Source organism: Coloeus monedula, assembly GCF_965178545.1.
Source record: "Coloeus monedula genome assembly, chromosome: 14".
In the NCBI taxonomy this organism is placed as follows: Eukaryota; Metazoa; Chordata; class Aves; order Passeriformes; family Corvidae; genus Coloeus; species Coloeus monedula.
This window is the reverse complement of record NC_138794.1, coordinates 13,466,809-13,493,350: the sequence shown is the minus strand read 5'-3', so window position 1 is coordinate 13,493,350 and position 26,542 is coordinate 13,466,809. Positions and strand designations below refer to the sequence as shown.

At 37.3% G+C, this 26,542-nt stretch overlaps 1 protein-coding gene across 3 annotated transcripts in view; it reads left to right on the top strand.

The window, feature by feature from the left end:
• Nucleotides 1-26,542, top strand: part of NEDD4 (NEDD4 E3 ubiquitin protein ligase) — a 50,718-nt gene that overhangs the window by 5,080 nt on the left and 19,096 nt on the right. For 2 of the 3 annotated variants that reach the window (XM_082290736.1, XM_082290735.1), the window contains exons 1-2: nt 11,875-13,803; nt 25,738-25,788. In XM_082290736.1, coding sequence (XP_082146862.1) covers nt 12,292-13,803; nt 25,738-25,788 — 1,563 coding nt within the window. In that variant the 5' untranslated portion in view covers nt 11,875-12,291. Of the gene's footprint in view, nt 1-4,178; nt 4,253-5,733; nt 5,813-6,941; nt 6,981-7,440; nt 7,495-11,874; nt 13,804-25,737; nt 25,789-26,542 lie in introns of those variants that run through there. The other variant, XM_082290737.1, reaches the window with a different exon arrangement.

The following is a 26,542-nucleotide window of genomic DNA, read 5'->3' as shown; positions in this document are numbered from 1 at the left end:
CTTCTGCTCTCTCTTGGACTTCTATCACTAAGGCAGGACTCATTCTCCCAGTTGTCTTTAGTGTTCTTTTCCTACCATGTGAATTTGGAAAGGATAGGGGTGAGAATGAACAGTTTGTTAATACCTGTCCTTTGTAATTATTGACTGCAAACAACTGTAAGCCAGGCAAGACCATTCCATTCTCAAGGTTGTGAACAAGTTTTGAACTCCTTATAAGGTTGAAATTTCTTTCCAAGTGCTGTTTTCTTGTCCTGAATGAACAGTTCAAGAGCATCTCATCTCTATATATGTTCGTTGAACACAGGTAGTTTCATAGTGACTATTGTGGAAATGAAACTGTCTTCTTCTGCAAGTGCCACTTTATTAGTTTGACACTAGCTTTGCTGCTATGAGAACACATTTTAAAACTCTTTTATGGCATACATAAAAAGGATTTCTGTTTTATGATCAGTTCTAAGAATCACAAGCTGGAAAGTATTGCCTTTAAAGCTTTAAGTTATTGATTGTCAACATACTAGCTCAGAAAACTTCTATTTCATTCCTTGTTGCACAGTATCTGTTAGTAAATAGATTAATTATTAGAGATTGTGAAAATGGCATGGTTTAGTAGTCCCAGCGATTTTGACTAGCATCTTGAACATGTGTTTTAGAATATACTAATATGATTAACAATAGAATAACAATAAAACCTGGAAGTTGATAATAAGATAACTATCTTGCTGACTCAGCTCTGAAAAGGATGTTTTGTCTGACTTAATCAGAGCAAGAAGTTTTGGATAGTTCAGTCTGTAATATGTTGTAGCCTTACTCCCCTACCCTATAGCTTTAAAATATTATATGACCCCTAAAAACAATTTAAGCTTGAATTCGTTGGGAGCAGACTAACTGATATATACACTATGTGCAGCCACTCCCTGGCAGATCCAGTAGGTTTAACAATATTTCTTCTTTTTCCATGTGCTGTTTTTACCTGATTCATATTGGGTTGCTTACATTCTCAGAGGAAACAGCTTAACAGTTCAGTTGTAACATTATTGTATTCTTTTTTTGTTTTGTTTTGCCTCCAGCCTCTGGAATCGCTGGCAGTCAGAAGTTGTCAAAAGAAGCTGAATGTCCTTGTTCCAGCTGTACAAACAGTCCCTGTACAAGTCTGTGCCCAGAGCTGCTGCCTTTGATGGGCTGTTGTGTGCATGTCTGTGTAACAGAGCAGCTGGGTCTGAGGGCACTAAACCTGTAAGACTCCCTGTGTGTGCAGAGCAGCAGAGAATGCTCAGTTTCTTCATCTGTACAGACAGAATAAATTCAGATTGACCCGTTCAAGTTAATGTCAGGACAGCAGAAGCATGGGTAGATGTTTATATCCAGGAAGAGACTCTTGAGATAAATTGGACTGAGAGAGCAGTCTCTTAGATAAACTGCAGTGCTGCTAGGCATAGCTGGTGTGTTCCTGTTTACTGGCTAGGTGCCTGTCCCCTCCTCTGCCAGCAGAACCACTGGAAGCACAGCAGTGATGTAAAAAAGTAGCAAGGCAGGCTCGAGAGTGTCTATAGTCAATATGGAAGAGTAAAAGAGGTACAGGCTGCAGCCTGTGCAATTTTTGGACCACAAAAACACTCCTGTTGCAGCTGCCTGTGGATCTACTGGAGTTACTGATCCACAATTTCTTGTATGTGGCTATGAAGGAGGTGAATAAGGATCTCCTGATCAAGGTGAATGAAGAGGATGAGGTTCAAAATTGCCTTTCAAACCATGACATTTTGATTTTGAATCTATTCCCTGTGGGTGCCAGAATCAAGTATCTGTTGCTTTGTCTCCGTGCAGAGCTTGCATGGCCTAATTTTTGACTGCATGAAATGAGCTTCAAAGGGTCTTGGAGCCCTTTGGCTGTCCACCACTTCCTGTGATCAGTGTGTTTGTGGCAGCTTTTTCAAGCTATGGCAGCAGTTCCTCAGCAATTCTGCCTGTCATCAGTGAGTGGGGAGGAAAGGTCGTATGGTCATGGCACAGCCCGGTATCCTGTGAGCAGGCTCTGCCTTTTCAGGATGTGTGGGGTCACAGCATAATGGGTCCTTCCAGTGTCAGGCCCTTCTGACTGTGTTTGGATCGAGCCGTCTGAATTTCCCCTGATGTTCCTTGCAAACCAGTGTGACCAGAGAATGGGGAACCTCATCTGTTGTGATTGTGTATTGCCCTTGCATGTTAGCATGGGTTTTTTCCTAAAGTTTCTAATCTCTATAGCTTGGAAAAGGAAGGAGTGGACCCTTAAGTGTCACCTATCAATTCAAAAAAACCAAAAAGGGATGTGGTGGCTTTTGGCAGTGAGAGTGGTTTGTCGAAAAAGTGAAAGTGAAAAAGGAGATCTGTGGGGAAGATTGTTTTGAACAATTCAGGAATTTTTAAAAACTGTTTCTGTTAATCTAGAAAGGTATTTCTAGGGGCAGTTCATACGTTCATGGCAGTTTGGTTAGTTGTACTGCTGGGCTAACTAAAATGCTGTAGCTGTCCTAGTTTGGCACTGACCCCAAATAAATAATAACCTTTCTTTCAGCAAGGCATGTTTAAATCAACCTTCAGCATGCCAACACTGGGTTTGTGGCTTCTAGTTTCCTGAGGCTATGTGCAATGCAATTTGTTTTTCTGTGAAATAGCTTTCATATCTCTATTATGATACAAGTAAACAAACCATGTGATTAAGCCAACTTTAAAATCTCAGGAGCTTGGATCCTATTTTTGGGATCTCCCCTGTATGGACTACATTGATGCACTATTAAGCCTGATTCTGGGATGCCTGTGCCCAAAAGCATCTAATTGTCTTTGCTTTTCTCATGCTTGAATAATGGAGCAAATCTCATGGTCTAAGCAGCTAAATGCAGATACAAGAAAACCTATTTGTCTTTTAGAGCTCTGTGTCCTACATCAGCATCTGCTCTCGGTCTTTTTCTGAGAAGGAAAAGGTGGGGTTGTTTGACGAGCTGATTTCTGTCAGTTGGGTCCCATCCTCCTGTTGGGAGGGGGTTGAGGTGCTCTGGATGCAGTGGTGCTCAGGGAGAGGGGAAATGCACACATGGGGACTCTTCAGTTTGAATCATTGCCGGAACTCGCTGATGTTGAATGTCACTGAAGCCAAGTAATTCACAGAAGATAAATTGGACATTGCTTTAGAATGTAAGACAGGTGGATATCAGGTTCTCAGTTTTACATTTTTAGCCAGTAGTTCCTCCCTCAGGATTAGCATGCAGTTCTCCCTATTAGCTTTAAGAACCATTCCAGTTGGGATTGGATAGGGAGTTTAGCCCTGTAGAGACCACAAAGACCCATAGGAGGCCAATGACAAAGCATTCTTAGTGCTTCCTAAGAGTCTCCTTTAGAAAGTGCTTCCAATAGTATGTGGAATTCAGGAAGGCGACAGGGAGAGCATCTACTGCTTCACCCACTGCTCTCATATCTGTTTAACTCCTTAATCACCACTGATTTAGATCAGTTTCCCTCACAAGTGTCTCTGGCCTACCATCTCCTACAAACAGCCCTTCATCTGGAAAACTTTTTGCTTTCTGGAGAAGCAATGCTCATTTGTCTTCCTCCTCTGATATGCTCACAGCTGTTGGGATTTTTTTTCCCTCTTCAGTTCAGTACCTTATCAGATGAGCCATGTAGGACTCTGCAGCTGTATTAGTTAACAGGAGAAGTGCAATTATTTACGTCACTCCTGTGAAGCTAATTTGTATAATGTGTAATTGAAATATTTTTTGCTTTCTTAGAAAACTCCTACCCTGCTGGCAGGTCACATCAGAAATCCCGATATTTTGAGTGTGACTTCTCTGTGCTGCTAACTAAAAATAGATGCAAGAATTCTTTATTCTTGCATTTCTTTTCAGAGTTTTTTGCTGCTTTATTTATCTATTTTGAAAAATTTGATACCCTTTTCATTCTGCCCAGGAAATAAGTATTGTCAGAGTCTATTTCCCTCCCTCTGATGAATGCCAAGATACCATTAGGTGAAAACTTGTGTGGTCCATGCACATTTGTCTGAGTGTTACTGATAGAGCTATTTCTGTCAGACAGAGCAACTGCATCGTTTAGTCTATAGTTTTCAGTGTGAATTCAAATTTATGCCCATAATTTCTTTTAGCTTTATTAATTGAAAATAGACCTGAAAAATATGTTACTTTGTTTTTAAGGAGAACACACGAATTGTCAGAGTGAAGGTTATAGCTGGAATTGGCCTGGCCAAGAAGGATATCTTAGGAGCCAGGTAAGAATATGTTGTTAATGTATTAAGGGACAGGTGCTTCTTTATTTTCTTTCTACAGGTTTTAGTTCTTGGTAAATTCTTCTGTGCCTCTTATGAAAAAAAAAAAATCAGAGCTCTTTCAACTGGTAACTTAAAAAAAATTATTAGAGCCTATATAAACATGAAGATATCTGCTTTCTTGTCCAAGAGTCACTTGGACAGATCTTATGTATTGGCAAAACAAAGTATAGGAATGTTTTATTCTCGGTATGGTAAAATAGCTCTTGCCATGGAGGATAGATCCATGTCTGTATTTTACTTCAGGTAGGCTACAGCTAAAATAATTAGAGTTTAGTTATAGTCAAAATTCTCATCTGTGCTTGAAAGACTTGGAATGAACACAGTACTAAACACTGGTAGCTATAAGACTGTTTCAGCTCAAATTATGTGCAGAGGAACAGCGGCTTAACATTTAGCAAAGGAATGGTCAGACTTGTGAGTTGGTAATTGAAATGCTTTTAGGATCTTGTAGAGTTGGCAAGTGTTGTGCTAAAGTCACTTTTGCTTCTAGCCTTTTTACAGAGGGTCTAGAAAAGTATTGATGGGTTTAATACAAGTTCTGCTGTCAGCTGCTTTGGCATATGTGCAGGAATGTTGTTATTTTAGAAGTACCAAAATTGCTGTGTGTGACATCAGTTTAGCAACAGAAAAATTCTGTTGTGAAATTCATATTTTCCCTAAAGCCAGACAATCTCTCTTAAATTTTTTATTCGTGTGCAATTTTTTTTTACTCCAAGCAAAAATAGATCAGCTTTTCTCATTATAACTTAAATATGTGAAAACCGTATGCTCTTTTGCTCTATGGCAGACAGTCTTGGTCACCTTTTGTTACTACTCTGAGCAATTGAGTGCTTTGATTGTCCATGAAAAGTAGATATTCATATAATATATTGGGTTTTAATACCATAGAAAGGGAAAAGGCAGTAGGACATTTTAAGCAACAATATTAGGACATCTTCATTAACAGAAAAATTCAGGTTAAACTCAAACTCTGTCAAAATGATAGAACATATAGTAAAACTGTTGCATGTTCAAGGAAGTACCTCAAATTCCAGGTGTTCTAAAGTGTTAAGATACTGAATACTTCAATATTTTTCAGTCACAACTGATTTTTTTTCATGCATGTCTTGTTGAAATATGAGAGAATTTATTAAATCTGTTCTCCTGAAATAACTGTGAAAGAGGACAGAGAAATCATACTGATACATAGAATGGCATAGCTAATATGGTCATAATCACTACTAGTGTTTATATTAGCTTTATCTCTAAAACTGTGTAGGAAATGATTGTAATTACAAATGTCTATGTATTCGTAAAGTAATTGTAACCACTAGTTACATAACTGCTATTGATTTAAGCCTTTTAAAATTTGGCTGCTAATAACAGTGACCAAAAAGGGCATAGACCAGCATGCTACTTGTTTGCTTTCTTTCCCCTCCCAGTGACCCGTATGTGAAAGTGACATTGTATGATCCAGTGAATGGAGTCCTTACCAGTATTCAGACAAAAACTATTAGAAAGGTCAGTCATCTTATCTGTGTGGGTGTGGTGGGGTTTGTTTGGGGTTTGTGGTATTGTGTTGAGGTTTTTTTAAATCAGACTCCAGAGGAAAAAGTAAAACTGTAGGAAATATGAGAATTCATATGTCTTTTGAGTGAATGGACATGTGGAAAGGAATGTTCCATGGTCTGCTCAGCTTCTCTGTTCAGAGCATTATTGTAGTATTTTCTCTTCAAAAATTTTATTGAAAGGTAGAGGAAAAGCTAAGGAATATAAGGTGAGTACTGATTCAAAATGATGTCATTAATGGAAGTACTGGATTGTTGTGATTTTTCTGAGATCTTTAATGATACAAGAATCTTGCTGTACAGCTTTTATCTTTTTTTATGTTAAAAACACGAACACAATTTGTTCTGTTTAAACATCAAATTGCACCATCCACTTGAATCATGACACGACTTGTTTTTCTAGAGTACATGCAGGAAAAAGTCAGTACTGCTGACTTAGTTTAACTAAAAATGAAGAACTGTACACATGAGAGGGAAAGCACTCTTCCAAATTGTTGTTCTCTGATAGTAGCTGTGATTTATGTTATGAGATCACTCATGCATTTTTCCTTCCAGGTTCATAATTGTTACTGTAAACTCTCTTTGTAGCTAAATTATTTCTAGTATTTTTAAAAATAATCACAGTTCAAAGATGAGTTCAGTTGAGTGAGTTATGCTGTGTTTGGTCCATCTGTGCTTGGTCTGTGTAGATTACGTTGCTTAGAGATTTGGCATTTGTTAAGAGTTGTTTGCATGTAAGTAATGCGGGTGTTGAACTGAGAAGAAGGCAGTGATTATTACTGAAGGGACATACCCTAAAGTCAGTTTTCAAGTGTCTAATGCACCTTCTCTGCATCCATGGCACACCCGAAATCTGAGAATACCTGCGTAAGTTGCCTCCATTCTGCACTGCATTAAACAGTACAAGACTCCTTTGATTTCTACCAGCAATATCAAGGTTAAAGTTTTTATAGTTTTTTCTTAAGTGGATTGTTACATGGAATAAAACAAGTAATACATCAAAAATTACATACACTACTGCAGAATTGTCAGTATAAGTAACGCTTTCTTCTTTCTTTTTTTTTTCCTTCCTCCACACATAGTCCTTAAACCCAAAATGGAATGAAGAACTTTTATTTAGAGTAAGTGATTTTGTTTATAGCCTTATTACCTGTTGGATATTATGCTGACACATTGGGAAAAACTACTCACTACTCTTCCTACTTCAGAACTCTTCCTAATTCAGAAATAACTCTACAATTAATGTTCTAAAAGGCTGACAAACTGCTTGCCTTAGAAATATGTTCGTTGACCCTGGCACAAAAAAAAAGTTACATTTTCAGTCTTGCCGTTGCCTTCTTTTTTCTGTGAATGTTTCAAAGCATGTGCATGGATTTAGAAACAGTTTGGGAGAGTAACAGTTATGGCTTATTGGTTCTAATGGAAATGCATTGCATCATAGAATGGCAGCGAGGTATAGATTTGCTGTTTAATAGAGACCTTAGGTATTTCTTTCCTCCTGCATAAACATAGAGATTTTGCTGAAGACAAGTGCTGGAATTCAGTATATATGTTAATTATCACTGTACTTCTTTTTCATAGGTTAATCCTCAGAAACACAGACTCCTTTTTGAAGTATTTGATGAAAACCGTTTGGTAGGTCTTTTAATGTTAATTTTGCAGTGTATTAAAGACTTGAAGGAATGCAAGTCCATCAGGATTCAAGGTGGTAAAAAACCCACACCAAACAACCTTAACTTCTATAGTAAAACCTAAAGCTAAAGGCAGACCTGATTGATTTATTTATCTGATATTACCACACTCCTGAAGCTCTGAAGCAGTTACATTATTACTCTAAACTTCTAATGTGCTTTAACTCATGAAAGCACCATTCTTTTATAGTGCTATTCACATGATAGGGCCACTTTCTTTGGTGATACTGAAAGCTCTGCATTGGATGTTTATTTTTTCCTACAAACAAAGCAGTATTGATATGTGGTGTGAGAAGCTTCATCAGTGTGTGAGGAGTATCATGAACCAAAGCGTGTATGGATTTTCTTTGGAAAGCTCAGGAAATGAACGGTGAATTGTGATCTTGTAGATAGGTGTCACTCTGAATGGCAGGTCATTGGTGAGACAGGGCTAGCTTGTGCTTTTGTTATCTCAGTGAAATCAAAAGTCTTCCTCTGACCCAAGCTCTCATTTTGTGTGAAGATGTCTAATTACCTGTATTTCTGTTTGTATGTTTCATTGTGAGTAAGCTTGTAGCAGTACAAACATGACACTTGCATCCATTTCACTGACATTCCTTGTCACTGGAATATATACCTTTCCCTTCTGCAGGAGTTTGGAGCTAATAGGAGGGATTGAGCCCTCTTGCACTCCAAACAGAGTTTCATTCCAATTACAGGATCTCTTTGTGCTCTGTGCTTGAGTAGTGCGTTAGCCATGAAAAACATTTTTTCCTTAAACTTTCTCCATATGTTCAGTAATCCATAGTATCTTTTATTGAGGTGCTTCCCTAAAGTTAGGAAGAGTGAAAATGTGTGTAAATAGAAGTCCAAATGGTGTAGAATAAGGAGATTTAAGAAGGAAGAGGCTTGTTTCTTGGTTATGGGCATTATACAGTTCCCAAACCATTTACTGCTTAACTGGTGGTATTACCTGTCCCAGGTATTTCAGATATGGTGTCTCTCTGATTTATTTAAGAGCAATGTTAGAGGGAATCACCAGCACTTGTAGCCTACACAGGAGGCTAAATGTTGTTTTCCAGGATGCTCAAATTTTCACCTGGACATAATATTATAGGCTGAGGTCAAAGTATTCTGTCCATTGCATGTCTCTTTAGAGCATTGCTGCCACCACCTGGAAGCCATGAGGCATGATTAGAAAGTAGGATTCTTGATTTTTTGAGGGGAGAAAGCCAGTGTTCTCTTTGTGTTTTCCACCAAGAGAACTCCTTCACATTCTTTCTGTAGTCTAGAGTATATAAGTTTTTTGATCTGTTTGCTTATGGGAGAGGAACCAATTAAACATTTTATTGGTATCAACAAGGAAATGTGCTTTGTTTCCCATGTATGATTATATTAGAGATCAAAGTATTGTGACCTCATCAGTCACTCTGTAGTTCTAAAATAAAATCTGTATATTTTTCATTGTTTCCATCTCACTTGGTGAATGGAACAGGCCATCTCCCTATTTCTCTTTAGCTTGCTCTCAGAAACAGTGTTTTTATCCCACATATCTTGAGTTGTTTTAAGTAAGACAAATTGTTGCCTTAGCTATGATTGTTGTTTAGCATTGACAAGCTCCCCCACTTCTATTAATTCATCCTCACATGTCAAAAATCATAGGTGCCTTGCTAAGTAGCTATGATCAAAAGGTGTTTCATCTTCTGTTATTTTAGTATTTTATTCTGTTATTTTCAGTGTTCTTTCATCTACCTATTGGATGACTGCTTAAAGTCTAAATGTGAGCAAGCTGATAAAACTGAAATATTCTTATATTTGTGAGACTGTCCTCCCAGTGGTTCATTTCTTCTTTATAAAGTTTGATCCCAAATGCTTTTATTCCCTTTAACTTTTAGGCATAAATGGAAGCCAGAAATACCTGCTTGTTTTTAAGAAATGTTGTGTTCTTGAATACCAGCCTCAAAACCTTTCTTTGGGTTCTTGCTGCATTGGTTATATCACCAATAGTCAGAGTTTTGAAATCTTCCCATAATAGCTTTAAAACTTTTCAAAAAATCACTTGTCTTGGACTTGTAAAGGAGTGCTAAATCTAGTTTGTTCTTCTGACTTGCAAACTCTTAGTAGAATAAAGGGCTTGAGCAGTTTGTGGAGTCTATAATTATGGTTGTCTTTAAAAACACACTAGAAAAATATGTCGAGAAGGACATTGAGATCACTTAGGAGATGAATCAGTGAAGGGATCACACCTTTTGCTATCTTTCTATCTTACACAATTTAGCCTACCTTGTCACAATTTAAGTATATTGCAAACAAAGTGCCTAAACCTGTTAGTGATACCGAAGAAATCAATAACATTAAGCTTTGAATGGAACTATTGGTATTTTTAAAAAATACTAATTTTTGGTTTATTTTTATGCCAACTCTAATTCAGCAACATCGAATTTAACAATTTGAAAACCATTTTACGTTGCCTAAGAAAGCTGTAGTTGGCTGGCAATATCTATACAAGTATAGCTAAGCAAGAGAGATGTTGAAAAATTTTGCTGGAGTCTTAAGCCTTGAGTTACCAAATCATGTCAGTTTGTTGTTTTCCTAGGATTTTTTAGTAAAATTTAAAAAACATTTCAGATCATCCACTGGGGGATGAAAGTAATGCTTTTACTAAAAGAAAGCAGGACCTCCAGTGGTTGCACTTCATGTCACACTAACGTGTTACAAACTCTACCACTAATACATTTGTTCTTGGGGAGAGAAGAAGCCTTAAGAAATGCATTTTTTACTTTTCAGTCACGTATCTTACAGTCACTTGCTGGTGTTTATTGGTTGGTGTTTGGTTTGTTTGGTTTTATGGGGTTTTTTTTACTATATTGCTTGAAGTTCAAACGTAACTTTTTGAAACTGACCAAAAGAATCTTTTATGGTATTTTCCTTTCGTCTTCTCTCCCCATCCCAGTTCCCCGCCAACATATAACTTTAGAAGAAGTCCTGTTGGTTAAGCATAATGAAATAAATGAAGTGCTGTATTTGTTGGCTTTTTATGAATAAGCCAGTATTCATTTATTGCTGCATTCTAATAATGGAATTCAGGTAATGGAGGTTAAGTAAGCCCTGGAGTATAATTAGAAAACAAATTTGTTGCTTGCAAACAAGGTACTGTGAATTTGATTCTTGGCTCTTTTTTGGGAAGGAGGTATAAATGTTAATTTTACTGCCTTCTAGCTTAAAATACAGTAAAGGTTAAATAAATAGGAAGCAGAAAAAACTCCTAGTAGCATGACCTATAAAAGTATAAATGGCCTAGTGTTCTCTTCTGTTTGTACTCTTTCAGCAGCACTAAGTAATTTCATGTTAGTGCAGTAGTATTCAGTACTGCATCATATATGGCTTATGTATTCAAAAGTACATTCACAGCCAAATGTTGGTGTTTTTCAAAACAAAACCCACAACAAAAAAAGTCCTACTTAATAAAGCAAGATTCAAGATTGTCTTTTATAAAAAGTCCCACTAGGTGCCAGCAAAGGACTTCTTCAGATTATATGAACCAGTGAAACATTTTGTAGGAATTCTCAATCCCATTACTCTTGGAAGAATTGACAGTATATTAACTTCTTGACATGCTGATCATTTTATTTTAAAAAATGAAAATTTAAAAAATACTAATTAGTTATGAATGTATGAAGCAGTTTGTATATAATTATACAGAATAGCTTTCTTCTGTGATTGTGTTTGGTAATGCTGTTTATCTCTGTGCATACTTAGTTCAGTGTTCTAAAGTTTGTGTAGCTGGTCATATATCTGCAAATCACATTGAACTGTAATGAATGTCTCCTTACTCTGGGCTTCCAGCAAACAAAATGAGGTAGTTTAATTTGTAAGAATAATTTTGCTTCTTTCTACTTTTAACAGCTGTAGTTAGAAAAGGTCAAACTAGAAATAAAAATAAATGCCAAATTATTAACCAGAAAAACTTTTTTTGGCTCCTATTCAGTTGCACCTCATGTAAAATTATGAATTAATAAACAGGAGAGGGTTCTACTTTGTGCAAATCTTTAGAGAGTGTGATTACTTAGAAGCGTGTGGATTGCAAGATAATGTCAGATTTCTTTCAAGTTTTATTTAAATAGTGCAGAAAAACATTTTCTTAAGGGAGAGGAGGCTTATTTCACTAGTTTGTGGTTAATTCAGACCTCAGCAGTTTGCTAGCACGGTTACTATTTGGAAATTCAATCCTGGACTTGATACTCAATTATATGGGACTTCATTCCTACCAACTTCCTGTAATTCTAAACCTATGGGTAAAAATATTAGTAGTCATACGCTGCTGGGGAAAGTACGGACACATTGACTCAGCTCGTGCAGCCGCAGCAGGCATTGCTGTTTGAAACTTGGAAGTTCTGGAAGCCTATTATTGTATTCATTTATGCAAATTCCAGAAGGTATAATTGAAACAAGGTCGGTAGTGTTTGTCAGTGTGTCACAGCTGAGGTCCTTGGAGCACAAGTGCTTTTTAAATGAAGGCTTTCTGACTGCAAGCAATCAACGACGGTCCAGAAACTACAGTTCAAGGAATGGCTGACTTATTTCAAGAGGTACTTTTTTTTTAAATGCTAGTATCTTGTAGAAGTTAGGACAAAGACTGCAACTTTTATGGGCTTTTACTGTTGCGATGTACCAGCTCTGGGTTCTGTGCAGCTGCCTGTAGCCTTTCTGCTGAAGGATCTTTGTGGGTTTCATTTGCTAACATTCATGGAAATGAGAACAAATGGCACGACGGTTAAGATTGCATTTTGCTACCCCAAGAAGCAACACAGATCCATTATCAGAAACCTCTGAAGATGTTTTGGATAGTAATAATTGTATGTACTTCCAAAAATCGCAGAATTCTGTACCTAGTGTTACACAAGTGAAACTAACTCCTAGACAAGCTGCTTATGCACCTGTAGTGCAGCAAGTAATCAATCAAGAGAAAAGCACAACTATTTCTTCACTGCAAATAAAAAAGAGCAGTTCACTGCACATTTCCCTGCAGTCTAGGAAGCAGAGTGGATGTTCTGGGTTTGGTGATGCTGTGGCTGCCGGTGAAGACACTTCATTCATTGGTATTGGTAGCGAAGGCAGTTGTGGTGCTGGAACTGTGGCTGATCATCGATCTAATGATAGCCTTCTGAGCAATGCTGCTCTGGGCAGAGGCAGCCTCAGCAGCATTGCAGCAAGTGACAGTGGCTCGTTCAGCAGTGCTGGCAGTGACTATGGATCATGTGCAAGTACCACAAGTGATGGAGGTTCATATAGTAACAGTGTCATCAGTGACAGTGGCAGTGGCACTCTTTGGACAAATGACAGTACTTTCTGTAGTAGTGTTGCATATGGTGACTCTTCATCTAGAAGCACGGCAAACAAATGTAATCCCTCCAGGAGCAACTCATCTCAGGAAATGCTTTATAGAAGTAATACTACTTTTGACCAAGATGCTTTGTCAGTGAGGAAGAAAACTAAAATTCCATTGCGACGTTGTTCATCACTGGTTATTTTTCCTAGGAGTCCTTCCAGTACTCCTCCAGCTTCTCCAGTAAGCTCAGGTCAACTACCACATAGAGGCACCTATCAAACATCTCATAAATTAATTATTTCTCCTAGTGAGCTGGCACAAAAAGAAGATCAAACCATTTCCAAGGGATTCCTTTCAACAGCAGTCAATGGACTTAGACTGTCTAAAACAGTTTGCTCTTCTGGCGAAGTCAGAGACATCCGACCACTTTATTTGAATGCATCATTACAGGACAAAAGTCAAATTTTGAATGGTCCTCAGCAGGCAACTTGTGAAGAAGTACCTGATGGCTTCTCATGTGTTTCAGTTCATCTTACACAAAGATCATTTGCATCAAGCAGTGAAATGGTTAATGGCTCTTGCAGTCCAGAGTTAAATCTGAACTCTGGTGCAAAATACCCTCATTTAAAACTGGAACGTAGCGCATCTGCATGTCTGCCCTCAAAAACAGATTCAGAATATCAGATTAATATAAATGAGCTAGGAAGACCGAATGCACAGATGAGCAAAACTCACCATATTTTACAAAGAAGTGTTTCCTTGGAAGGATCACGTCAAAAAGTTTCTTGCTGCTTATCCAGCCTTAAATACAAGTGTCATAGTGCAAGGACGTCTCAGTTGCACATACAGTTCAAAGCTGGGAATGAAGGAAAAACAACTGGTGTTAGGAAAAGAAATGGAACCTCTAAAAGGGAAATGTCTGGCACTTTGTGGAGGCCCCATAAGGTGAGTGTTGTGGTTTATAGAAAAATGCGATGGTATTTTACAGTTGAAATTTAGCTGGAAAATAGTAAAAGTTTGCAACCAAGACTTCAATGCAGTGATTTCAAAGTTTCCTAATGGTGTCAAATTGTCACCATTAGGAAGTTAATTCTTTAATTATCTGTAACATTTGGGTTTTAGATTAGTTTCTTAGAATATGGTACATACAGTAGCATAGGTGAATAGATGTTACAGTGAAATACCTGTATTTAATGTATTTTAAACAATAGTTTGCTGTTTACACAAACTCAGAGGGATTTTCTTGTCTAGTTATCTAGACATGGGAGTCATTTAAACTTTAGATTAAATTTTGTAGTTATAAACACTTAACTTTTCAGTAAATTAATAGTAATTACTGAAGTTGTTTGCATATAAAGTGGGTAAAAATGAGTGGTCTTTTAGTTTTATTTCAGATAGGCTTTATTTTACAGAACACTTTGCTGCATGTAGAATTAAAGATAAGTAGTATTTGAGCAGAGAAGCTGTGAATATCATTTGTTTCTGTATACACCCTGAACCACAGGAATTTTCAGAGTTTCCTCTCACTCTTTTTTTTCCTCCTTCCAACTACTATTTCAGCTGGAGCGGTACAGAGTAACTTAATACCTCTCCCAACAACATTGCTGTTCAAATTATAGTACTTGGGTCTAGAAGGCTTATATTAAATATATATTTTTTTGTAATGAGATTCATGTCCAGCTAAACTGCAGAAGTGTCTACCCTTACTAACTCTTAAGGCAGTTAGTAAAGCATAGGCCACGTGAAAGGTGGATTTTAACACTTGTTTAAATAACATTGTGAGGACTTCAATTATCTGAATATTTTTAGTTATGAATGCTGATAAAAGTGCAACAATTGAAGGTTACTAAAATTGTTTTTAAGAGCTCATTCTCATTGATTTGGCACTACTACCATGTAACTAACATGCTTGTTTAAGCAAAGGGCGTTTTGCCAAAGATCTTATAATTATGACAGTCCCTTTTTAAACTAGTAAGACAGTTACCTTGGAGGTGTTAGCCTGGAATTTTCAGTCTTTTGTTGCCCTTAGAGTAGTGCCTGATGATTCTACACTTTCTGACTTCTTTGGAGCTGTTTAGATAGAGTGTGAAGAAAAATGCTCTTTCCTTCTTGGGAAACTGTGATTTATGCTTAAACTTCTTTATAAGACTCAGAGTGGATCACAGGTAATCACTATATATATATATATACATGTATATGTTGTTGTGATTCTTCTTCCCAAAATCACACTGTAAAGTGAGGGGTAAGATCCACAATAAGCACAAACAGATTAGAGCCAGACTACTTAAAATGTGTCAGTTATTTTGAAAGTATATTGTGAAAAAAATGTTGAGTCATGCACTTCAAGTACATTTCTCATCAACTTGCACTGCTGGCCTTTGTGTTTAATGGCAGCTGATATTCTGTATTTTAATCCAAGTTTGGGATTAGACTGTTAGATAACATTTCCAGAAAACCTCCTAGGACACTGGACTGGCAATAGTTTGTTTCAGTTCCCAGGAGCAGTGTTTACAATGGATTGACACAAACACCAGGTACAGGAACCTTTCAGTCCTCAAATGGCTCATTTCAGTTTTAATGTAGAACCAGTTAATACTCTATAAAACATGTTATCAAAAAATGTAAAAGCTTCCGCCACCAAACCAAGTAAACCCATAGCTGACTTTACAGCAGTTCAGCAATTCACTGGAATAAAATAGATAAATACCATTGTATTTGTTATTAGTCTTTGTGACCAGTGTAACAGATTCTATGGCAATCATTTAATTACATAGTCCTGTTAATTATTGTGGTGTATTGTGACTCATTTAAAAATAAACAACTCCCAAAATATTTCTCTTGACTCCAGTTAGTCTGGCCTAGTATATCGATATGCTGAGTCTGGGTTCAAATTTAACAAGTTGATACTGGAGTAGCATTTAGTAATGTCAGCTATCTGTACAGAGCAGCCATGAAATCAAATCAGTGCTGTGGTCAGAGACTCCAGAGGCTGAAGTAGCAAAAGGTCTATGCATTCTTTTCTGCTGTGCCTTGCTACCAGCCTTCAGCCGCCTCGGATCACATTTCCTCCTTTCCATAATCAACAGCTTGTTAAAGGCTGGCTTTAAAAAAAAAAAAAAAAAAAAAATCAACACTATTTCTATGACAACTGGCCTTGGATCATTTTTAATTAAGTTACAAAATGGGGAGTGGTGGTGGCCAGTGTACCACTGCTGGTCTTTACTGGAAACTTATTAGATAAGTTCTGTAGTAGATATTGGTATTTTATTTATGTGAAGCAGGAGGAAGAGATGGTCCATGGTTACAGCATTGAAGTTTGTCCTTAACTATGTATTTCTGCTTTAATGTTTGGGGGGGTTTTGTTGGTTTTTTGTTTGTTTGTGGTTTTTTTAGTGCATCTGTCTCTGCTTAGGGTAGAAATAAATATGCAACTAAAGCATTTTGACATCCCAGGTGTGGAATCGGAGGGTGGGAGTGAGTAAGGGAACAGGTTACTTGTCATCATACATACTTAAACTCCAAGAGGTACAGAGGAAGGCAGAAACAGTGAATACAGTTCCAGTTCTTGTAGAACATAAACAGACTTCTAAAAAAAAAGTTCTGTTAATCTCTTCCACGAGTATGATACCATGTTGATATCCCTGTTGACATTAGCTATGCCTTCCCCATCAGTATCACTCTCTACTGGATAATGTGAATATTGTAAATGTACTTGCAAGTCTGTTTCAGCAGCTGTATATCTCTAAAATAATTTTTTATACAATTAAGAGAATCAATTGTGTTATAGTCCTTTTGTTTACAAGTAATTTTGCTCAAGTTTTGTCTCTAGTTGTTGAAATGGCATGTTTTGAAGCAAAAAAAACCCCAAACTTCAGAGATGGTGTAAAATAACCAAACTTTTTCTCCTGTCAGATTCATGTAAGGGAAACCTTTCAGTTGGAACTCCCAAGCTTTTTTCACCAAACTCCGGAACTTTGCCTTCATAAAAGGAGATACTATTTGAATCTTGCTATACTAAATTTAAATTTAGTAAAACAGTAATTTGAGGGGGCTGTGTGTGAGGATTTCTCTCTTGAATAACTTCCCAGCTGATCTGAACATGCTGAGGGGATCAGAACCTGTGTCTGGAAGATTGTGATTCCCTTGATAAGTGCTGCACCACAAGTTAGTGCTGAATAGTCTGAGGTTGTCTTCCCTCTTGCATTTTCCTTAGGCGTAGAGTTTCTGTCACAGCAAAACTCCCTCTCAGAAAGTAGTGATCCAGCCAGGGAGAAGTGCCAAGAGAAGGGAAGGACAGCTGTGGCTTAGCTACAACTTTGCACATGGAGAAAAGGGGCTGCATGTGTATCAGTGTCCCAAATCTGTGCAAGGAAGTGAGGTGGAAAAAGGGCAGCAAAAGCAGAAGATTATGGGGCCAATACAAGGCAAAGCACAAATTGGCATCACTTTATGTTGCCATGCTATGGTAACCTCATAATCTAATAACTTTTTGTATTGTTCAGTATTGTATATCTTGAAGGATCACGTTACAGGACTGTCTGGTGTATTGCTGTGTCATGGTCAGTCAGTTCAGTCTGGGAGAGTTGGAGCTGAAAGGAAGGTGGTGTCTTTCTGAGGAATTGTGGGGATGACTACATTACACTTAAATCACGTAAGAGTGTATGTGTTGTGTCTCAGACAAATTTTGGAAGTTGAAATGTACATCAATACATTAAAGGGAAGACAGTGGAAACTGTGTTAATCACAATAATGAACAACTTACAATTAATTGTAGGTAATTTCCTGATTCTCTCCTTTAAGTGGGAATGATCTGTAGTGCTTTAATAGTTGGTACTAATTTCTTCTATTTATCATGCTTAAATGCAGAGTTTAGTTACACCTTCTTCTCTACCTTTCTTCATGCTTTCACTTTTGATTAGCAATCCTTCTTCAGGGGAAGAAAGAGATGGCACACAAAGGATGGCATAAATCTTACAGCCTGGCTATGAATGGTTGCTATGTGGGTGCATTAGCGAAGGAAGCAATCAAATAATATTATTTGGTAATAGCTCCATCCCTGAAGTTTTTCATTGTCAGGTTTAGCAGGTTGCATTTGGCAACTATGAACCATACGTAACTTTCAGAATATCATCATACTGTAAGGAAGCAAATACTTGACTATATCAGTATATTAAAGCTCTGGCACTTTGTAGTCCTCAGCAAACATTACATGTACATATTAAGGAGAAGTTTTATTTGATTGTGCTTTGCAGAGATTATGATTAGCCTAATTCTGTTTACAGTCTGCAGCTGAACTGTAGAACTGAAGTGAGTTTGGGCAGGTTTCTCATGCCAGAAAAAAATGGGGAAACTGAAACTGCAAAACCATGCAGAGCAGGCCTCCTGTAACAGCTTATGTAAATATGTAATTATCCAGCCTTCAGGGTGATTCATATCTTTTTAATCTGCCATGAGAGAGTGGGAAGTGTTGGTGCTGTGGCTTCTTTAATGTTGCCACAAGCTATAGTTATTCTGTTTTTTAAGACGTGGTATACCTACAAGAATGTGTTAAAGTAAAACTTGTGCACAGGGCAAGCTGGAGACATTGTTCTTTTACTTCTCAATAGCCAAAGAACTTTCAGGCTTTCAGATATGAGCTCATGATCATTGCTTTAATTTCAATTTTTTTTTTCCAAATAGACAATTTGGAAATCATTGTTGAAAAATACCAAGTATTGCACACATGAAAGGCAGCTAATGATGCATGCCTGGTGATGGCCTCCTATACTGGTCAGGAAATGGTTTGTGTCATGGGGAAAGACTCGCTGAAAATGTCAGCTCAGATCTTGTTGACAGTTAAAAGGCAAATAAAAGCTTAGGATTTATTAGGGACGGAATAAACTAACAAAACTAAAACCACCGTTATGGAATTATACAAATCCACATAAGTGCATGGCATGCATATTTCTGGTCATGCTTTTTCAGGAAGTGTGGATAACAGAACTAAAAAAGAAAGGTTGCAAGATTGGGGTAAGTTTTATGTGAGGAGAAACACCAAGTAGAGCAGAGGGTTTTCAGCTTTGGGTAAAAAACAAAAAGTAGTATAGAGGGAGTTTTTAAAGCTATGGTTTAGGGGAGGTGAATATTCCCATTCCACTTTTTAAAAAAAATGTTCTTTTATGTGTTACTGAGCAGATTATCTCAAGATCTGCATATCAAAAGTAGAAATGGATTTTAAGAAGTTAGGTAAGTTGAAGAAAGGTCCATCAAAGGGTATTACATTCTCAATATGTATTTTAAGGTCAGGATCAAGAGATCCATGACTACTTATTCATTAGAAACTGGGGGTTTATATCAAAGGAAGTACCAGTCTTAATTGCCACTATTACTATTCCTTAAGCATCTGCTCTTGGCCATTACATAGAAAGGATACAAGGGTAGGCAGAGTGTTAATCTGACCCCCAGGCTCTCTGGTGCCTGTTCAGCCCTTGCAGCCACAGAGGATCAAGTGGTAGAAATGCTTTCCCCTCACCCTTGGCAGAGGGTGTTCTTCTGTGTTCTAACATGTGTTTTCTCATCTTCCAGAAGTGGATGAATTTCACGGATTGAGCAAGTAAGCAAAACTGAGTGGCCTTTTCAGTCAAGTAATTTGCTTATGACTGACTTTCACCCTTGTCTGAAGGGGACTGCCCTGCATTTCTGTTAAGTGTCTCTGTTTCAAGTGAACTTTTTTTCTTACTCCCTGTGGCAAACAGAACATGCTGATTTTGGAATGCAGCCAGCAAAATGTTTGTTGCTCATTGCAGTGTTAGTTTATGGATCTATAATAATCTCTGTTTCAAGAGAGTGCATCATTTTTTTTTCTGTCGTGATAGTTTACAATAAACTGAAAAGTCTACAGATAGATGCAGTTATTGTTTGAGACCTTGCGCTGCTTTCGGCTGTATCAACTGTAACATAGGCAAACAGAATTTAGGAAGGACATCAGCAAGTTCCTGGCTGAAATTACGTACAAATTTGAATTGGAGTGATTGACGTTAGGGTGTATTAAAATGCAAATGAGACACTCCAGTACAAGGAGTGTGGGAAGAAACAGAATTCTTTCAGACCTCGATGATTTCTCTGGCAATCAGTGACTTTCCTAGCGTAAGGAAGATGGCCTGTTCGGTAACATGAAAGCACAAGGGCTTTTTGAAGGAAAAGGAATTCCAGAATTTATTATAACATTACTTATTTTACAACAGAATTTTTACATTAGCCAGTTTTTGTAATAATCATTGTTTCTATTAAGTTTGTTTTGGGACAAATATATAACTTATTAATGAGAAACTTTAAGGGGTTAACATCTGGCAAATGATAGGCTAATAAAGCCATGTCTGAGGTGGGAAGTATAATGTAACTTTAGTAGTGTCATTGAGCTTGTCTGAAATAAATTGTAATACTGTTTTGTTGGAAAAGTAATTGTGGTTGGATTATTTGTGTTGCAGTCACTTTTTGTTGTTAGAGGTTGAGGCATCCAAGGTCAGTTCATACAGACTGGTTTTACACGGATGGGATTTATAGCGTGAGCATAGCAGAGCTTAAGACAAACCAAACCACTGAGTTCTGCTTAGCCAGGTCATGCTTCTACATTTACACCTGGCAGCAGGAGGTTCAGGTGTGGGGCTGGGAGAGGCCGATAGGTGGGGCTTGAGACTCCTGTTCACCAGTGGTTGAGGACTAATGCTGGGTGTGTAAGAGCATGGAAAACTGTGGTATGGCTGGCAGTGGCCACTAGCTGTGTGCTGGTGCAAAGGCACAGGGAAGGCCTGAGTTAGTGTTGATGCTGCATTTGGATCAACAGTAGACTTAAGAGTGCTTTTGAAAGCTGATGGACTGACTTTGGAGTGGGGTGAGGCCATGCAGTGTGCATTCAGCCCTGCTCTAGGCTCGTTCTCTTAGAAGTGGCCAGGTACCTGTACAGCCCTGACCAACTGATTCAATTTAGGGCTGAAGAGCAGCTTTCAGGTGCAACCTGACTTTGTGCCTCTGTGTGATCCTCTCCTGGATGAAGTGAACTTCACAGGAGTGAGACCATGATGCAGACATGCTCCAATTGTCTGTCTCCCTTTTGGAGTAAAGTAGTTTGTCTCTTTTTAAAAATTCTATTTCTTTGCTCTTGCTCTGAAAAGCAAAAAGCTCACCAGCTGTATCAAGTCCTTCACTGAATGTGTTAATTACCCAGCGTGGTGAACATCTGCAATATCTGGTTTATCTGTCGTTATTTCTGGGAGCAAATTACACATGCAGTTTTAACATTTGATAGAGTTTAATATTTTTGTGGTTTAAGCTTTGTAGTGTTAAATGGTGAAGGTAAAAGTGCACCTGTAATTATTACTACAAGTTTGTTTTTCAACCTTTATTTGAAGTCTTAAGATTTGGCAAAAAAGCTTTCACAAATAGATGCAGAAGTTTTATGTTTTTATACTATTATGAAGATAACTGACTTGATGCCAGGAATGACTTGTTGAAATAATACCTAATTAAACATTTGGTACTGTTTTCTACTTTTTTTGTGGTGAGTATTGGCAGATTTAACACAGGAAGACAAGTCTGGATTGGCTTTTGACTTTTCGTAAAATGTAATATCTCTGCTTTTTGTATGGTAGCTTGTTTGGCACATCTGTACATCAAACCAAAGGAACTCAAAGTCCCGATGAATAAAATCAATGCGTTAATAACTTCTGACATATTCTCTGTTCATGTTGTACTGAAGTATGCTTTGGTTATATTAGACAACTTTCCTTCTTGTGGCCTGTGTAAAAAAAAAAAAAAAAAAAAAAGGCTAACCTAAATTGCATTGTTAATGAACTTTTAAGGACAAGTTCTCAAAGTAGCACACATTGAGTGGACTAATATATGAATGTTGTTGTAGAAGTACTGTAAACTAAGTACGAACTTCTAAGGAAGCTGTAAGATTTTGGTACCATATAAAATGTGTAAGCTATAAATGGAGAAACAGACAGTGCTTTTGCTCTCATCTTTAGATAAGCAGTTGCCTGAAAATATCTTTGGAAGTGAGAGAGAATTAGTGAAAATAATCTCGGTGTCATTTCTAAATGCTGTCTCTTAAGCAGATGGTAAAACTGCTGAGGCATGTTGTGCTGACACCTTGCTGTTGAAACAGCCAGCAGGGCTGAAGGTCCTGCAGAAACACATGCTGTGTAATAACCCTTGATCTAACAGTATGTATTCTCCCTATTTTGAAAATGCTGATAGAGTCTTATATCTCTTTATCATAGATGCCAACTCTGAAGAAATGCCTATGTGTCATTTAAAAAAAAAAAATCTCCTCACTATCTACTGGTCCCCCTTAAAAATACAGGAGGCTGGGACTGTAATGAATTCCATGCAACCAAGTATTTATTGCATTGCAAGATAGAGAAAACATTACTTGTGGAATCTGTGAATTTGGTACAATCTTAATGTGATAATTGAATCTTGTTTTTTTGAAACTGTTACTTTCCCATGATGAATAGCATATGCTGGCAGTATTTTATGGAAGAAAGAAAAAAAGCTCACTTTTTTCAATTTAGAGTTTAAGAGAACCAAATAATACACTCAGCGCAGCAGGAAAAGAAAAATACTTGAAGTTGCTAGTGTAACTCAGGAAAGCTTTTTTCATTCTCATCAAGCTTGTAACTAATGTTGATGTTTGGGTGTTTAAGCAAGAAGAATGTTGGTTTTATAATGCATCTATTGAGCTCTTGTTTTCTTAAGCAGCGATAGTCCAGATCACTGTTTGTTTTTTCAATTTGAATTGATACTTATGTTCCCTCCAATAAAAGCTGTATGCTTTCTTGTTTTGCCATACAGCTGTAGATTTCTGTGCAAAGACCAACCAACCTGTGCACAACTAGCTGCCTGTTTAGTTAGAAGAAGACTGGGAATATGCTTGGATTTTAATTCATGCACTAATACCACCAAATTGGTAGAGAAAATACTTGTTATTGCAACACCCTAGTCTTATACAAGAACTGTTTCAAAAGGCTGTGTAGTGAATCCAGCAATTAAGAAAGGCATTAAATTCAGTGACCCATTTTCAAACCTGATAAATTTTGGGTTATGTTCTCAGTACTGCTCTTAAATGTGTGACTCAGATAAGTGTGTCTGTTTAAGATCTACTTCAGTTTCTGATGGGAATTGCAGAAAAAAGTCCGAAGTCTTCACTGTTAGAACTTATTAAGCATATATTCATAAAATAGATGAAAATTAGTTTTGAACAGAATTACTTTCTTTTGGTGCTTTTCTTTGAGTGCTTTGGCATTGCACTGGAGTTCTTTAAATGGATTGTGTACAGGAGCTGTCTGTCCTCACCTGCTTTTAATAACTTTCTATAGACTAAACCAGTGAATCCGTAAAACACAAGGCCTCTCTGTTAGTGCAGTATATCATTAATTGAGGTTTATGCACTTACGGTTTGGCAAGCAGAAAGTTTGAGTTCTCTGGCTGTTAAGAAATTAGAAGTTGACAAGAACAACTGACCCACTTGTGTGTGTTGCCTGCTCTCATGAAACAGAGATCCAAACAGTTTCAGCTCCACTGGCATTTAGTTGTTCATGTGTGCGACGTCTGTTGCGAAGCTGCTTTGGCACCTCTTCGCAGGCAGTTAGTCAGCTTGTCATAGTGGGGCGCACTGCTGAAGATCATTCCTGCTATCTGATTTATGTATTAGTTGTTTGGAGGTCAACAAAAATCTCCACTCAGGGTTTTGCTGTCTATCTGGAGGAGAAAGTACTGTTGAAGAGTTGGTTATCGAGGCTAACTCTGCTAAAAATAGCAGGAGAAACAGCAGAATAATAAAGTGAATAACAAGAGCCCATACTCAAATTATGCTGGTAACAAACACAATGTTCTGAGGGATTCTAAAATAGAGCAAACTTTTGTCCCACATTCCAATAATTTATTTGGAAGGCATGTTCCACTTGAGGATTGCCAAGAACTTTACAAATACTAAGCCTTTTAACATGTCTAAGGTATGTGCTGTGCCATTTTAAAAAAACCTCATAGGCAAAAATGGTAGCTATTTTTTTCCAGAAACCTGTGGTCTATAACAGCACAGAAAGTTTTCCTTCAGCAGTTCAGGGAAGCCTCTGACTCCTCAGGTATGCAACCTGTTGTAGCTTTCTACCTCAAATGAGTTTATGGACTAAAAAGATCAGTGTTTTGTATATATTTTCACTTTTGTCCCCTTCAGATCTGAACATGACATCCATGCTGCGAATGGAATTCGAAGTGACATATCTTAAAATTTCTAGCATTTTTTCACCTATGACAATCTAGTTGTGCTTTTTCCAGGTGTAAAAATTAAAGGCACATGTGAGACACTGATTCTCCAAATACATGTGTGACTTAAAGATTAAATGGATGAACTTAGGATGACAGAGCTAAGGAAAAAGGTACCAGAATTACTAAGGCAAAAAGAACTGCTTCAAGAAATACATACACTTTAATGTCAGAGGGACCAAAACATGGATAGAATTGGGCAGGAGTTTTAATACTGTAAAACATTTGAATTGAAAATTAAAGGAAGTTTTTCAGAAGAAAGTTGAAACACATAGTTTTGCCCTGAGGTGAAGGAAATAGATGTCAACAAGCTGCAGAGCTTTGTGGTGAAAAGTTTTATGGACAAACGTTAAAGTTTTGCGGTGATTAGTTTGAATATATGCTTGTGGTACACCAACAGATTTAGGAAAGAATAAGCACCAAATCTTTTGTTAGCTGGAAAAATCAGGAAGCCTAGAATTTCAGAGGCTGCATGAGCCACACAGTTGAAAACTTTTACAGCTCCTTACTCAGTCTGTGCAAAAAAGTGTAGTCTTGCTACAGTGTAGAGTTTTTTAAAAAAAGCCGTAAGCTTATACATACTTCCAAAAAATTCCATGTCGACCTGAGTGTATTACACAGGCACTGATATGTCTTCGTGTTAAATGACCCTTATAATACATTTTCCTGCTTCTGTGGAGGTTTGCAAAGGTTTTCAAATCGCAAATTAATTTGAAGCAACTTAGCACATGCTCCAGTAATCCATCAGGAAGTCAAGTAAATTACTGCTGGTGGTGATTATTGGTGAATACCAAAATTACCTATGAGGATTACTGCAATTTTAATTTATTTGGCAAGCAAAAATCCATGATCAAAAGTAAAGTGTGCAGTGATACTGTGTATTGTCAGTCCGTGCCCTGGTCTGACAGCTGCTGTGTTCATAATCTGGTCCTAGTTGGACAGTCCAGATGTCCAAGTCAGGGCAAAATCTTTCAGATAATAGTTGTTAAAACTAAGTTCTGTGGCATGTGTGGACAGAGGGTATTTTTTTGTAGTTCTAACAGATTTTCATGCCAAGCTTGGGACCACTGGAATTACTGGAACTTCCAAAGCACTCACCACAGATTAAACTTACTTTTGCTTCATGTTATCTTTGACAGTAGCTGTATTATTTGGAAAAGAAAAAAATGTTTATACATGCCCGTTTTAAACAGCTCCCTAGGTTTATGGAAATTGTTGGGTGCTCCTAGGAGGAGGGTCCTTTAGGACAGTGTTTCTACTGGAGTGCTGACAATCTCAGTCCTGATGCTAAACAACTCTCCTGCTTGATTAACATTAGTCTATATAATTTAGTAAACAGTCTAAATCTCCACCCCCAGCTCCCTCAAATTTTGTTTTGAGGAAGGCAGAACTGTCCAAGGCTCTGAGTGCTGGGTCAATCAGAACTTGTTTTGTATAGAACAAGTTACTGCCTATAATTTAAAATGCCTTCAGGTTCTAAGAAAGCACTGCTGTGCTATCAGGGCATGGGAACAATGTTTTTAAAACACTTTGCAGCTTTCAACTTTCTGTGGTGTTTGTTTTTGTTTTCTGTAGACTCGAGATGATTTTCTTGGACAAGTGGATATTCCTCTTTATCAGTTACCGGTTTGTATTTTTTAAGACTATGAAAGGGAAAAAATATTTCTATATGCACTCTATTAGTTATCTAAGGAAATTAACAATACTGATAATAGTGATTACATTTTCCTGCTCTGTGGTTCTTTGTTTTATTTTGTAGATCTGTTAAGGATTTTTTAGTGCTGATATTTAAAAGACAGTGTAGGTTACCGTGTTTTTCAGTACTGGAGTGCTTTTAGCTTTTTCATAGATTTACAGTCTTAGAGATAAGAAGAGATTGTACTTATTGTCTTGTCTTAAAATATTTTCTTTCAAGTCTGTAAATTTATTTTTAATGTTCCTTATCTACATAAACAGATACAAAAGAGAGTAAGTGGGAAATAGAGCTAGTGTTGCTTTGATCAATTTTTTTCTGTTTCTTATATTCCTTTTGCAAAACACATAATTAATTTTGAAGAAATACCACCAAGAATATTGAAATAAATAAGCTTTTTCATTTTCTTCTGAAGTCTCAAAACATTAGCAGATACTAACAGATGTATTAGAAACTGTCTTAAAGACAGGAAAGCAACCCTGGCAAGCCCTTTCCAAGAGCAGGTGTTTCATTCTGTAATATACATAGACACTGAAAGGTAATGCTTTTTTCTTGAACAGGATTATTGGTCTTATTGCTAAGATTAAAGCTGGTAGTGCTGTTACTCTACCTGAACCTGTAATTTAAGTTTTAAAATGTTATAAGGCCTTTAAAGGAATTAATTGTAAATGTCTGATAGTTTTCTTT